This window comes from Phyllosticta citribraziliensis (genome assembly GCF_038025025.1).
Source record: "Phyllosticta citribraziliensis strain CPC 17464 chromosome Unknown J3D65scaffold_5, whole genome shotgun sequence".
Lineage (NCBI taxonomy): Eukaryota > Fungi > Ascomycota > Dothideomycetes > Botryosphaeriales > Phyllostictaceae > Phyllosticta > Phyllosticta citribraziliensis.
Window position 1 is genome coordinate 25,678 of NW_027117342.1, and position 15,798 is coordinate 41,475.

At 39.9% G+C, this 15,798-nt stretch overlaps 3 protein-coding genes across 3 annotated transcripts; 1 reads left to right on the top strand and 2 right to left on the bottom strand.

Annotated features, from left to right (window-relative positions):
• Window positions 1–58: 58 nt before the first annotated feature.
• On the top strand, window positions 59–1,271 carry J3D65DRAFT_657606 (uncharacterized protein; the record flags this gene model as incomplete). Its single annotated transcript, XM_066802523.1, is given in 5 exon segments — window positions 59–146; window positions 202–386; window positions 439–580; window positions 600–696; window positions 762–1,271. 5 exon segments carry the CDS (start codon window positions 59–61, stop codon window positions 1,129–1,131), a joined length of 882 nt encoding a protein of 293 aa, XP_066655733.1. The 3' UTR covers window positions 1,132–1,271.
• A 3,192-nt stretch (window positions 1,272–4,463) lies between these two features.
• J3D65DRAFT_620810 (uncharacterized protein) lies at window positions 4,464–5,265 on the bottom strand (the record flags this gene model as incomplete). Its single annotated transcript, XM_066799892.1, has 1 exon — window positions 4,464–5,265. A coding segment is annotated over exon 1 (481 nt), but the record flags the coding sequence as incomplete, so codon positions are not given.
• On the bottom strand, window positions 5,218–5,684 carry J3D65DRAFT_311636 (uncharacterized protein). Its single transcript, XM_066795278.1, has one exon. The coding sequence runs from the start codon at window positions 5,578–5,580 to the stop codon at window positions 5,302–5,304; it is 279 nt and encodes a 92-aa protein (XP_066655735.1). The 5' UTR covers window positions 5,581–5,684; the 3' UTR covers window positions 5,218–5,301.
• Window positions 5,685–15,798: the final 10,114 nt, after the last annotated feature.

The following is a 15,798-nucleotide window of genomic DNA, read 5'->3' on the forward strand; positions in this document are numbered from 1 at the left end:
ATTCCACTCCACTCCACTCCACTTCACCCTCCCAAATCCGATGTGGCCTCGGCACCCAATGTGCACGCCGACTTCTCTCGTCCGCGCCCTCCTGTCCCCAACCAGCGGAACCCGCTCATCCTCCCAGAGCACACTCCCGCCCGTACGTTGGTCTCCTGCACGCGTCGCGCGTCGCACCCTGAGCTAACTCTCCACTCATAGTCGACATTCTCGTCGAGCGACGACGCCTCGGCCAAACAAACCTTCAAGTCAAGTCGGGCCAGGTCGCCGGCCCTTCCAAGCAGCCAGAAGTGACGGATCTGTTCGACTACGCCCATCTGCGCGTGCCGTTGCCCAAGGACCTCAACGGTTCCGGCATCTTCAGCCTTTCGTCGTACATTTTGATGGTAAGCTCGCAAATCCACCACCGTCGCGCCTTGGTGCTAATCCTCTCAACAGCGCCGCAGCAGCGATGGCTTCATCAGCGCTACCGGAATGTTCAACGTCGGGGGCCCCGCCTTTCCTTGGGCCTCGCAGGACGACGAGGAGCAGGAGCGCATTTACCACAAACACCCTGATGAGCGCCGGCGATCGTGGATGTGTACTTTCTCGCGTCCGAGGTTTCAAGGCTGTGGCTGGATCAGAAGGATTCGGGGGCCAACAAATTCAAGATACAAATGCACTCTTCTCCTTCTTGACCCAATTTTGCGATCCAATGTGAGCGTGACTTGACTCATCCCCATGCATACCCATAATTGTTTTCTTTGTCTTCTTCTTCCCAGATGCACCGGCCAAATTTCTACGTGCAAAAGCGATGACCTGACGAAGAAGATGATGCAATGCAGCCCCGCACCCTCGACAAACCCCATCATTTTCGCCATTTTCCTCCGTCACCAACCATGGTCTACGGCCACGCCACCACACGCCCACCAGCGTCATGTACACCGATTTGCCGCGTCCACCGTCATCACCGCCTTCATGGTCCACATCAACCAGTCTACAGCCAGCCCCGTCCTTGTTTCCGGTTCTCGCGGGCGCAGTCCTGTCTCGCCGAAACCCAAAGTCGACGACGACGCAGCGCTCGAGGAAACCCGACGCCAATGCAATACCATGGAGGGGATGCTTGTCAAGCAGGCTCTGGGATCCAAATGACCTTGGTTCCGCCCACAACTCGACACCATGCATGCATGCAGGCGGATCAGCAAATCCGGGCTCAACGCGCAAAACACGGACATTTCAACAACGGAGCTTGGCCTTTCAAAGGCGTGTGTGCATCAAGTCGGCGACCGGCAGTGTCCAATCCATGTCAACTTTTGAAGACATTTCCCAGGCTCCCTCCCTGTCAAGCACCGGGCGCCTTTCCGCTGCGCTCTCGTCAAATAAACGCGTGGACCGAAAACCACACCTGCGCGTGCCTCCTTTGCTGCCTCTGTGTACCCGGCGATGCGAGTCTAAACTCGTACTGATGCTCGACGTGAGAGACAAGGGAGGTTGAGCTGGGGGCCACGCGTCCTGCTAACGGAATGGTTGAGCCACCACACAGGAGTCACTGCCGACGCTGGAAACGGACAATGTCGACATTGAGCCGGATGATGACGATGACATATTTATGCCGCGGCCGGCGGGCAAAGAAAAAGACGACGTCGACTGCCTGAGGGCTGGCTCAGAATCCCGCCGGCGGGATTCTCGACGTCTGTGATTACTGGCAGCGGCAAGCTACCTAGCCTTCCGCGAGAGGGCGTCTCTACACAACTATCCTCTCTCTCTGCATTTTGGCTCCTCATTCGCCAGCTTATCAGTCGCCAGCCAGGTGTCTCGTCAGAGAAGTACGCCCCACCCCGGCGTTTTCATGCATGGCCGCCGCTGTGGTCGTGCTGAGTCTGGCTGCCGTCGCATCGTTTCTTCTTTGGTCTGTAACTGTTCACACCGGCGACGCCCAAAGAAAAAGGAATGCTCTTTCCCGTGGCCAGACTTTTGCACAGCCCAAAGCCTGCTTAGACTCTTAGTCTCGCGCGTCGATTGCCTCCGTCGTGCCCGTTTTTATGACACAGCTCATATCTCGGCTGCATCTTCACGCTCTATCTTCCTTTCCAGTCACTGGCCCTTCTTCCCCTTCTGTTGTCCATATCGGGCACATCGTCCGTGCCGCACCATCTCCCCCCTAATATGTACCTCGCCTTGGTTATTGACGCTTCGTGTCAATTAGTATTACCGGGTCGTCAATCACCCCTTGGTATCCCTCCTTTCGCGGTACCTTCCATCTCGAGCGCTACTCGGGTCCTCAATTCGCTCGTAAAAAGTAATTCCCGCGCCGGATTTGTGCTCCCAACGAGGGTTTCCCGCTTTGATGACCTACGCACGTCACGGCGGCTTGGACTTTAACAATGGCCCACCGCCGCATCGCCTATCCTGCTCCTCTGAGATGCGCAAACCACACGCAGACTGAGGATGAGGGGCAGATGGCCTGGTAAGTAAGCGATCCGCCGAAGTCGTTCTAGTGGGTTGCTGCAGTGGGCTGAGGACCGGTTGACGGCAAATTTAGCCAGGTAATGTCGTCGCAGATGCCCTTCCCGCCGGCGGGAACGCCCCTGACTACTACTGCTGCTGCTGCTACATACGGTCGAGGCCAACACGGTCCTCGCGCTCCCCTTGCTCGTCGTCAGCGGCAGCGACATCTTGTTTCCGCATGGTTACCATGGCGCGCTCGTCTTCCGGAAGACAATCAGTCTGTTAGTCCTGTCCAGGTACTTGGCTTGTCTTGGCCTAAGCCACCAACAGCAGTGTAATGGAAGTCATCGTGTGGCTATTCTTGTGCCGGTAAGTTAAGCCGTCCTCTCCCCCGTCCCCCTCGTGTTTCGTGCGCGTGGCACCGGCTAGACTAGGAAGGCGCGAAGCATGGCGGGATAAGGCTAGCCCACAAAGCCACGTGAGCAGCACGACGAGAAGTCAAAAGAGGAGGAAGAACATGCATAGCCTTCGTCGCGCAAGTAGAATGAACGATAAAAGCTAGAGCACATTGGTAGGAACATTCCCAAAAGAAACGTTTCCTTTGCTTGGGTTTTCTCGAGATTCAGACTGATTTGTGTTGAGAAAAGGCAGTGAGTGTCGGCTGCCATGTTCTACCTGTTGTTGGTCTGGCAACAAAGGTTGTAGAGAAGTAGCAGTTTGGAGGACTCCCGTGTTGTCTCTCTTTCGACTGATGGATTGATCTCTCGACCAACCAACCGACCAACCAACCAGCCAGCCAGCCAGCCAGCCAGCCAGCCAGCCAGTCAGTCAGTCAGTCAGTCAGTCAGTCAGTCAGTCAGCCAGCCAGCCAGCCAGCCAGCAAGCCAGCAAGCCAGCAAGCCAGCAAGCAAGCAAGCAAGCAAGCAAGCAAGCAAACAAGCAAGCAGTAAGCCATCCCGCCACCATCCCGCCATCTCGCCATCCCACCATCCCGCTAGCCGATCGGCCGGTAGTTAACCAGTAGCCAGTAGAACACAATGCCGTTCCCACCCTGCCCTCCCCCCGAGACGCCGCGCCGCCAGCCCTCCCCGTCGTCTCCGCCGCTCGGCCTCTTCTCCCGCGGTCCGATGCGGCGCGGCAAGGCCGCAACCCTCCGCAACGCCGCCGCCGCCGCCGCCGACGCCCCGCCGCCCAAATTCGTCCTCCCTCCTCTCCCTCTCCCTCCCCCTTCTTCTTCTTCTTTTTCTCCTTCTGCGGCCGCCGCTCCCCCTGCCGCTGCCGTCGCCGCCGTCGCCGTCACGCCGCTGGGCCGGCGGGCCCCAGAAACACCCTCTCGCGGTTTGTCTTCTCCCGCCTGATAGACAGTAAGATGGAGTAGAGTATCTGTACTAACCGCTTGCTCGTAATGTACATGTAGCCCCTGCCCCCATCATTCCTTGCACGCCACCATCTGGGATTCGTGGTGCGCCGCGCCGTCGCCACCAGCGTCCCGCCCGCTCCCTGTTGTTTGTGGAGGAGGAGGAGGAGGAGAACGAGGGAGGAGAAGGGGAGGTGGCGCGTGGTGGTCGTCGTGGTGGTGGTGGAGCGGCGGAGGACGACGATGACGACGATGAGGACGACGAAGAGGACTTGTCCGCGCGCACGCGCGCCACCGTGGCGGCGGCGCTAGAAAGCGCCAGGAGGAGCGGTGCGCCTGCGCCACGGACGCCGAGGGCAAGGCCGGTGGTGGAGGAGGTGGTGGAGGAGGAGAGAGAGTGGGAGAGGGACGGCCTGAGCGAGAGGGCCGGCGCGAGCATGCGGGCGGTGATGGAGGCGGCGAGCCGGCGCCGCCGACGTTAGGTTAGGATGTTGTGTTTGTGTGTGTGGATAGTGTGTTTTTGTTGTTTTGTCGTTTTTCTTTTCATTTGTTTTTGGTCGTCGTCGTTGTTTTTTGCTTTTGTTTTTTTTTGTCCTCGTCGTTTTTTCTGTTTTCTGTTTTCTGTTTTTCTTTCTTTTTCTTTTTTTTTCCCTCCCTTCAGTAAAAAAAAATGATACAAGCATGACAAGCCGAACTCAAAGACATGATGTGAAGTTGCTACTACTACCAGAAGCAGACGCATATGTTCCACAACGTAACCTGCTCTCTGGGGCAAAAGCCACAACAAAGTCTTGGTCTGCTGGACCACGACACCTTCAACTCGCTCGAGTCCTCCCCTCCACGAGGGTCAAGGTGGCTTCGAATTACCTTAGAGAAGCCCAGCGACTCGTACTCGCAGCAGCGTTCCGAAATGAAAGATACAGGCGCACTGGCACTGTTACTGCATGCATGCTCGCGCGACCTTGGACAAAGGAAATTCGACCGAGAGGTGAGATGGCCCCCTGATCGATGACGATCCGACCTAGTGGCCATGAATTATTGCCAGACAATGGACTCAAAAAATGTCTTGACAGGCAAGGCGACTGTACCGCAACGTTGACGGAGCTAATAACGAACGAAGGACTGCCTGCCCTTCCGCGCCTATCCACCACGGTGATGACGTCTCTATTGCGCCTTGGGAGAATTTGTGGTGCCTGGAGAATTGAGACGTATGATGGTCTTGGAGTTCCGCCGCCGCGCAGAACGTCGGGTGTCAAAAAAAGCGCTGTTCCGTAGATGCAGGGAGACGGGTCCGCTACAAACGCGGGGTTGCCATATTGCCAGGAAGTGTAGCCAGACTGTTTCCACATCCCTGTGTGCCGTCGATCCGGTACCCAGCAGATCCACGGCGCGATAACGGAGCGCTGGTTACACCAGAGAGGCACCCCGAGTGCAGCTTTCCGGGCCGAGGTTGATTGTGTACGAGAGAGCGTTGCTGCAAGAAAAGGACGTGGCGGACAAATGGCCAACGCAATCCCTCATGACGCTCGCCAGCCAATGGAACATGTTGTCATGTTTCGCTCATTTTTGTACGTAGGGCGAACCTCTGCGGCGTGGCGGTTGACTTGTCTATCCGGCCACGCAAACGAGCCGCCACTCCTCGTCGCCATCACCGTCGTATGACATGGCGGATAGCAGCCAGCCAACAGGTACCTGGTAGGTGGGTGGGTGTTTCGCCGACTGCAAAGGGAGATCCAAACCAAGACAAACCAAACGACGGCGAATTTGGCCGGGTGTGCGTATTTGGGTCGATCCATGTCTTCCGTTTGCTGGCCATCATCGATTGCATGAGGTACCCTCTCTCTCTCCCCCCCTTCTTTCTCACCCTATCCCAGACCATGTGTCGGCCAGGCCGCGTGGAGTAAAAAGGCGCCCTCTCTTGAGCTGATGGCCATCCACTCCCTCAATCTTTCCTCTGCATCTTCCCCCCATTACTCGACCAACAATCCTTCAATCGACCAATCATGCCTGCCCGTTACGAGCCCGGCGGGTATGCCGAGAGAGTCAACGGCATGAGGAACCCAGCAGACTCTCGCCGCACTTTCGACAACGGTCAGTGGACATCAGAACCCATCCAGCCAGCCACCCGTTTTCCCTGCTTACTCTCTTTCGCAGCCAATACGCACCCTACCGCGGGGATGCGTGGTGACCAGGGTGCCGTCGCCACGGAGAATGAAGAGATTCGCGAGGTCTTGCTTGCAATCATGGATACCTTTCTCGAACGCTTGGACTACTTGCGCCGCATAATTGTCCGCGGCGACATGGGCATGGAAGGTCTTTTCATCACCATTTCCGGCGGCTTGAAAGTCATCCGCAACATTATCGAATTGCGCTATTGATGCGCAAGCGAGGGAGGGATACCGCGAAGCGTCGCGCCGGCCGGTGCAGGATGTTTTAGTCGTTCTCGAAGGACCGAGGTGGAGGGATTGGGATTGCTGAGGGTCGGTTGGTGGATGGCGAAATAATGAGAGGGGAGAAAGAGGATGGTGATGGCCATGGAGGCGAGAGCGGGCAACCCCATTCTATCCATGTAGTTGGTCGTTCCCACACAATCAACATCAAGTCCCTCAATTTCCAGCCCATTATGTCTCGACCAGGCCATGGCTCACTACCTCAGAGTCTACCCATTCGCATCACATCTTGTCAGACATCCGCCAACCAGGAGACTGCAGGGCCGTGAGCATGGCGAAGTGATGGAGTGCCTCTACAGGTGAGTTGTGCGCAGCTAGTCTGTAGTTAGTTAGTCAGGCATGTGTGCGGTATGCGTCCCTAGTAATGATAACTTTATTACTATACGCGTGTCCTCTACTTATATATATAATATAATTAATTCTACTCCTTCTAGACTACTACTATACCTAGTATTTATTAGGTTATAAGCCCTCTTTAATTATTTACTTATATAATTACTCCTACTATATTATTAGAGTTGCTAGCTTATAGTCTTACTTCTATAGCTACCTAATAGCTCCTCTCTAATATTAGCTCTTATAATCTATAGCCCTCTAGCCCTTCTAGAGTTAATAGCTTATATCTATAGTAACTATACTCCTTACCCTTAATAGCTAATAGTTCTATAATATAGTAACTATACTTTAAATCTCTTACTATTCTAAGTAATACTTAGTACTATTACTAAACCTTAATAAACTATATATTAAATACTAATCTCTATACTCCTCTACTTAACCCTCCTCCTAGTAGTTATACCTAAGAGCTAATACCTAAACTAGAATACCTAGAATATAAGGCGCTACTACTACTCCTAGATTATAAGGTACTACTACTACTATTACCCCTTATAACGGTATGCTTTAGGTAATCCTAATTAGGCAATTACTAAGGCTGCTTAGTGCTTAACTAATAGTTCTAGGTATCTAGATATAGTACTTAATGAGTAGTAATAAATAATAACCCCTAAAGATAGTTATATATACCTAGCCTAATCCTTTATTATATAGGACTTATATGTGCCTAGATAATAAAAATACTAAGGTAGAGTATAGTAGGTAGAGCTATATAACCTAATATCTAGTCTATTAGCTTATATAATAGAGAGGTACTTCCCTATTAAATAAGAGGTATAAGGAAGGGGAGTAGACCCTTTTAATTTATATTACTATAACTAAATAACCTTAGACTGTTTTCTAAAGGCTACCTAATAGATAATAATATAGACTAAATTGTTATATACTTAGTTATAAGAAATATATAGAGGAAGAGTACTAATTCTTTAATAAGAATTAGTTAATAATCTATTAGATAAAATAAAGAATTACTACTAAAGAAAAAGCTATTCTAGAGGGCTAGGAGGCCTCTTTATATACCTTTCTAGTTAGTACTAAGCTAATCTACTAGCTAGCTATTAGTAAGACTTATTTATTAGTTATGAGTTACCTCTAACTCTTAACTATAACTCTTACTATTAAAGTTCTTCTAGACTAATTTATTTAGATCTAGAATATAGACTATAACGCTACTATATCCTTATTCTAAGGAGTGGCCTTAAAGTCTAAAATATAAAGGAGATAATATAAACCTTAACTAGGTTAAGTACCCTAGATTTACTAGAGGTACTAACTTTTCCTTCTCCTTTTTACTTTCTATTTCTAAAGGAACTAACTATACTATTTTTCCCTAACTAGGACTATTCTTTAGTCCTTATATAGCTCTTTCTATCCTAATATTAATAACTAACTTTTAACTATTAGTTTCTCTAGAATAAGCCTTTACTTTAATTCCTAAGAAGGGATATCCTCCTTTTCCTCTTTTTTAAACCTAAATTATCCTTTACTTATAAGTTATACTTTTAGGTCTTATAATAGCATTATATATAACTATTATAATAATAGCTTATTAGGAAATATAGTAAGATCCCTAAGAGCCTAATAGTATACCTAGTAAGTTAGGTACTAGGGGTAATGTAAGGGTATACCCCTAGATAGGTACTACTATAAGTAGTAGAGTTTAGTCTATTATAATAGTCCTTACTATTTATAACACCTAAGCTAGTTTCCCTCTTAGCTAGTAGGGACTAGTACTAAGTAAGTAAAGATTCCTTTCTTACTAAGAAACTTCTACCTTAAATATCTTTATAAGTACTAGCACTATAGACTTAAGAGCTATACCATTTAATAGGGCTTGGCCTATAGTACTTATATATAATATTAGGGGATGAATAATCTACTTATTATCTTTATACTTTAGTATCTAATCTTAGGTAAAGACCTTATTTTTATAGCTATCCCCCTCCTTTATAGGAACTTACCCTAAGGTCTAGATAGGTTTTTAGGATATAGTAGTATTAGCCTAGCTAGGAAAGAGTATTTTTAATATACTATAATACCTTAAACTTATTCTAGAAAGGAGCTATCTACTAGGGTAAAGGTATCCTTAGTAGGAAGAATAATAGCTCTAGCTTACCTTCTCTATACTACTAACTATATTAAGTATTAGCCCCTTTAGGTAAAGCTTCTATTAGGACCTAATTTTAGTATTTATAGCTATATAGCCTATCTCTATAAGGGGGAACTTTATTTATTAAGTAAATACTTCTTTTTATCTTAAAGAAGTACCTCTACTAATAATCCTAGCTTACTTTCCTACTCTTAATATTAAGAATAAAGTTCTTAACTCTATCTTAATTACTTCTAGGCTTTAGGATATTATTAATAAATAATTAGACTCTATCTAGTCTATAAGGGTTATTATATTAAAGAAAGATACTAAAATTTAAGATCTAGCTTCTAAAGTTATAGCTAAATATTAAGAGGAGTTTCTTAAGTGTGCCCTACTTATAGCTTAAGAGTTAGTAGAAGTTAGGGCTTAGAATACTATCTTATTAGATAAAAGAGACTCTCTTCTCTCTTAGGTCTTTTCCCTTAAGTATAAGAAGAGGGATATTAAACTTAAGCTTTATAATACTCTATAGATTAATACCTAATCCTTAAATAATCCTACTTTATATTCTTCTCTAGGGGGATCTTTAGATATCTCCTTACCTAATTTCCTTAAAGATATAACTAACTAGGCCTTTATTTTAGGCCCTTTTATTTCCTTAACTATGATTTCTTATAGGATAGGAGTTATAGGTGATATAAAATAGTCTATAACTAAAAAGTCTATAAAATAATCTAACTATAGTTACTCTTTAACCTAGAGGTCTAAACTTAGGTAATTATAAAGGAGTGCTTTATTTTAACCTCTAGGTATACCTTCTATAATCCCTAACTTATATATATTATTATACTAAGTCTAATAACTTAGTATATAAAGTTATAAGGGGTGCATCTAAAAGATATACTTAGTAGGGATTTTAATAGGTAGGTCTTTTCCTTTTTATTTTTATCCTAGTAGCCCCTTTACCTATCTAGGAATTATTTTATATAGGATAGGTCCCTTTAGAGGTAGATAGTTATCCTATATTATTTTTTAAGTTTATTATTCCTAGTAGGGCTAGATGTAGGCTAGTATATTAGTATTTATATAGGAATCCTTTTTATTCTATAGGTAATAATCTATTTTTAGTAATTTCTTTTAAGCTTCTTCTTATTCTAGGCCTAGAATAACCTAGTTTTAAAGTCCTTTTTATTATAGGTTCTAGGGTTATTAAGTTATTAAATTATTTATCCTTAGGAGGTTAGTTTAACGTTCCTCTTAGCTTACTTAGTATGGCTTACTTAGGTAGGTATGGTGTTTTAAGCTATATACTTAGCCTTAGCTATAGTAGGAGCTGCTACCTAGCTATACTAGGGCTAGAATAATATTTTTCTATAGGACTATATACCTCTACTAGCCTATAGTCCTATACCCCTACCTATATAACTCTATAGCTATAAAATTAGCTATTAGCTAATTAAATTACTTTTTTTAATTCCTAAGTACTTCCTAGTATATACTTTTAGGAAATATTAGAAAAAATTAAATTTAGACCTTTTTTTCTAGTAAATTTCTAGTTTTCCTTCTTTTTCTTTTATATATCCTTTCTAGGACTATTTTACTAATTTTTTCTTAAATAGTAGTAGCCCTAATTACTAAGGCTTAACTAGATCCTAATAATTTAGATTAGATCTACTTTCTACTACTAGTTAGGCCTTCTTTTTACCTTCCTAATCTAGATTATCTATATTCTATATAGATAGAGAATAACTATATTTAGAAAAGAGTTCTAGACCTAGTATTTAGGTATATATATACCTTACTTAGTTATAGGAGGATTAAAAGGGCAGACCTTATAATAGTACTATTTAAAGAAGTAAGGAGGATTATAGTAAGTTTTTTAAGAGTATCCTTATTTTTTCTTATATAAGAGATATTAACTTATATATAGTATAGATAGTTCTATATATAGCATGATTATATTAGGGCCTAGACCTAAGTTCTCTACTAAGGCTAAAGGGTACTTAAAGGTAAGTATTTCCTTAAAAATTAAGGGTTTTTTACTAATTTTTATATTTTTAAGTAACTAGGAGGTGGCTTAGGGCTTATAGGTCTAATCTATTAGGCTTACCTAATAAGTACCCTATTCCTACTACCTTTAATACTAGAGGGGCTATTCCTTGCCTTTTATAGGCTATAGGACCTAACTAGGGGAAGAATTAGGGGTATATAGAAACTATATTACCTTAGGGCATCTTAAGAGATATTCCTAGAGAGATAAAGGTTCTAAGCTAATCTTAGTCCTTCTCTAGTATTAGCTCTTTACTAATCTCTGCCCTTCTACTCTAAGGGACCCTATTAATTAGTTTTACTAGTAATAGGTAAACTAGGTTCTAGGGGCCTATAAGTATTACCTAGGGGTCTATTTAAACCTAGTAGAAGGTAAAAGAGTGCCTAGACTTACCTTTATAGATAAATTAGGCTTATAAGCTAGTAGGAGTTATCTTTATTTTATTTTCTCCTTCTTTTATTTATTTTTCTTTAGTTTTTATAGGAGAGGAGGATCTTTTTAGTAATTTAGGTATTAGTAGTATAGGACCTTTAACTAGGCTAAGCTAAATTTAATATTAGCTATTCTTCTTATTATCTAAAGAACTAGTAAGGCGCTAGACTAGTAGAATAGCTAGAAAAATATATAATAGTCTAAAGTACCTAGTATTAAATTCTTAGGTAAATCTAACTGTAGGAAGCTAAGGTATTAGGGCTAGAACTAAAGTAGGTATTCTTCTAGGCCTAATAAATAATAGTGCGTCATTTTAGCTTTCTAGCTAGAAAAATTCTCTAGGTATTAAATATTATATCCTAAGATTTTTATAGAATTTTATCTATAGGATCCTTAGTAATTAAGTAGTAAAGTTAACTACTCTTTTTCTCCTTTATAGTGTGAAGGGGTATTGACTCTATAGGTGATATATATTTATCTAGGTTATTATTTATTATCTAGGTGGTAAAATCTGTAGTTCTATAATTAATCTAGATTATAGTTAGGCTTGACTTATTATTTTTTATCTAGTAGTTTATCTAGTAAGGTTTTGTTTTTATCTATAAGTATTACTCTAAAATAAAGAGTATTTTGTAGTAAAATCTAGAGCTTAACTCTTAAAGAGTAAGCTTGTGTTTTCCCTTTTTCTTAGAGAAATATTATAGGTGATTTTCCTTAAATTCCTATAGAAGATCCTAGTAATCTATAAGGTTATCTTCTACTTCCTATATTGATTTATAATCTAGGTATCCTTTCTATTTAATTAAATAATAATTTTCCTTCTTAATCTTTTTATAATCTTTTATTTCCTCTACCTCTAAATCTTTCTCTACCTCTAATTCTCTAAAGATGTCTTTAGTAGTAATTAGGGGGATAGAGCTATTATATAGCTCTAGTAGAGATATATAAAAGATTAGGTATATCCTTAAATCCTTAGGTAGTTATAGTTTATAGCTTAAGGAAGAGGTTTTCTTAATTACTTTAAAAGGACCTATCTTTATAAAGTCTAGTTTTTTAGATAGGTATTTAGATTTTAGGTTCTTCTTAAGTAAGTAAACTTTATCCCCCTCCTTAAGGTCTAGTACGTCCTTATACTATTAATTATAATATTTAGCCATTCTATAGGTAATAAATTCTATATTATTAGTTAAAGACTTATATAGGAACTTTAACTCTTTAGCCTAAATAATACTCTCCTAAGAGAGTTAATTATAGAGACTAGGCTTACTAAAGTAAGTAGGTTTAAAACTATAATTAGTATAGAATAGACTAATTCTTATAGTTTCTATAGTAGAGGAGTTATAGGTAAATTAAGCTAAAGGTAGTAAACTAGCCTAATTATCTTATTAGTAGTTAGAGTATATTCTTAAATATTACTCTATAACTTAGTTTATCCACTTAGTTTATCCATCTATTTATAGATAAAAGGCTATACTTAATTTAGCCTTACTACCTAGTTATTCTATTAGAGTCTACTAAAATTTTAAGCTAAATTTAGGATCTCTATTAGATATAATTACTTTAGGTAGTCTGTGCTGGCTTATAATATATCTAATAAAAGTATATACTATAGCTAGTATATTAGTATCTTCCTTATATAGGATAAAATAACTAAACTTAGTAAGGTAGTCTACTACTACTAAAATAGCATTATAGATATCTTTAGAGCCTGGTACCCTACTATTAGGTAGCTTAGTTATAAAATCTAATAATACTAACTGCTATAGCTTAGTCGGTGCCGTTATAGGGTTTAATTTTCTATAAGGGGGGTGCCTAGCATATTTAGACTTAATATATATAGTATATTTTTTAATTATTTCCCTTGTTTATTAATATAATCCGGGGATATAGTAGGTTCTACTAATATATTCTGCTATTTTTATAATTCTGGGGTGGCTATTTAAAGTAGATTTATGGAAGCTTTTAAGTAAAGGCTTATAATACTTTTTAGGTATATAAATAAGTCCTCTATATATAAGAGTGCCTTCTTTAGTATAGGTTATATTAACGTCTATATTTTAATAGGACTTAATAAGCTCCTAGGCTATAGAATCTTTAGTATAGTTAGCCCTAAATAGTTCTTCCTATATTATATTAGGTAGTAGGGATTCTATAGAACTATTAGGTGATTCTTCCTCTAGTTCTAAAGCTCTAAACTCTATATTATCCTCTAGACTAGAAGGATAAATAGTAGAAGGGTTAGAATTATAAAATAAGGAATTTTCTAAGTATAGTTATTAATTAGGGAGCTCTTCTATACTAGGAGATAGTTATACATCTTCTATTAGTTCTATAGGCGTTTCTTCTACAGTACTAGACCTAGTACTAATAAATATAGATCTAACTTTATTCTATATATATGATGGTTTATTTTCTTTAGGTTTAGGCTAAAGAAGGCAGTTTAATTCTACTTTATTAAGTAGTAAATCTCCTTCTTTTATTGGTTTAAATATTATACGTATTAGAGGCAGCTCTAAATTAGTATAATCTAATCTTCTAGATAGAGTATCAGCTCTATTATTTTCTTTTCCTTTCTAGTAGGTAATTTTAAAGTTATAATTAGCTAGAATTTCTATCTATCTAGCTTATTATCTAGTTAATTATTTTATTATTATAAAATAGTATAGGTTTAAATAGTCTATTATTACTTCTACTTAATAATTAGCTCCTTCTAGATAATGTCTCTATTCTTTAAAAGCTATTACTATAGAGAGTAACTCCTTATTATATATATTATAATTTAATTCTATAGGAGATAGTTTTCTAGAATAATAAGCTATAGGATATAGCTTATTATCCTTATCTAGTTAGCTTAGGCAGGCGCCTATAGCATAATCTAAGGCATCTGTTTCTAGAGTAATAGGTAAGGTATAGTTAAATATCTTTAGAATAGGCACTTTAGTAAAGGCTTCTTTTAATATATTAAAAGAGTTTTCTTAATTATTAGTCTAAATATAGGGCTGATCTTTCTTAGTTAGATATATTAAAGGCTTAGTAATTTTACTATAGTCTCTAATAAATCTCCTATAGAAATTATAGAATTCTAGGAAGGACTGTATATCCTTTATATATTTAGGTATAGGCTATTCTAATAGACTTTTAATTTTCTTATTATCTATAAGGACTTCTCTAGGTCTTATAATAAAACCTAGAAATTTAACTTCCTTAGAGTAAAATACATATTTTTCTAGCTTAACTAGTAAATATTATTCTTCTAGTTTAGCTAGGACTTTAGAAATATATATTTTATACTCCTCTAGTATTTTAGAGTAGATTAAAATATCATCTAGGTAGGTAGTAGTAAATATATCTAGGTATTCTTTTAGAGTATCATTAATAAGTGCCTAAAATATTACTAGAGTATTAGTAAGACTAAAGGATATTACTAAATACTTAAATAATCTATATTAGGTTTAGAAGGTAGTTTTCTATTTATCTCCTTTCTTAATTCTTATAAGATAATATCCATCCCTTAGATCTAGCTTAGTAAAGAACTTAGCTCTATCTAGCCTATCTCTTAATTCATCTATCCTAGGTAATGGACCTCTATTTTTAATAGTTATATTATTTAATTTCCTATAATCTATACATAAGCGTAGCTTATTATTAGGTTTAGGAATAAATAATATAAGACTTCTATATAGGGAAGATAAGGGTCTAATATAGCCCTTCTTTATATTCTTATCTAAATATTTCTAGAGAGCTTCTAGCTCTATATTAGATAAAGAATAGAGAGGTCTAAAAGTAGGATTAGTTCCTTCTTTTAATAAAATTTTATAGTCCTAGGGTTAGTATTATAGTAAGGCTTCTTAGCCTTCTCTATCTATAAATAGATCTAGATATTTATAGTATTCCTTAGGGACTTATTCTAGGGTAGATTCTTCTAAAGGTTTTCTTAGCTTTCCTAAAGTATATTTTTCTTTAGTAGGTTTAAGTATAGTATTTAGAAGTCTCTAAGGCCTAGTTCTTAGTCTAGTAGGATTACTAATATCTTAAGATTCTAAGATATAGTCCGTTGGTATTTATTGATTATCTATAGGTATAATATCTAGGTCTAGTTTATACTAGTATATATAGGCCTTATTCTTTTTATTCTTTAATTCCTTGTTAAATTCTTTATTAGTTATACTAGAAATTTCTAGATTAGGATGAGTAGGATCTCGTCTAATATCTTATAAAAGTGGGCAATTATTACACCTATAGGTATAGATATTAGAAGGATCTTTAGATCTAAAAATAATAGGATTATCCTTCTTAAAATCTAAGATAGGCTCCTATTTATATAACTAAGGTATCCCTAATATAATATCGTGGCCTAGGATCCTTATTATATTAAATTTAATATATTCTTAGTATTATTATTTATATTCTAGGGCTATATTATTTGTTTTATATTAGACCTTTCTATTTTTAGTATTTATTATAGTTCTATCTATAGTATAAAGCTTATAAGGATTTTCTTTTAACCTCATTAATAGTTTATACTTATTATAGAATCTAGAGTCTATAAAGACTCCTTAGGCTCTAGTATCTATTAAAGCTCGGGCTTTAATTC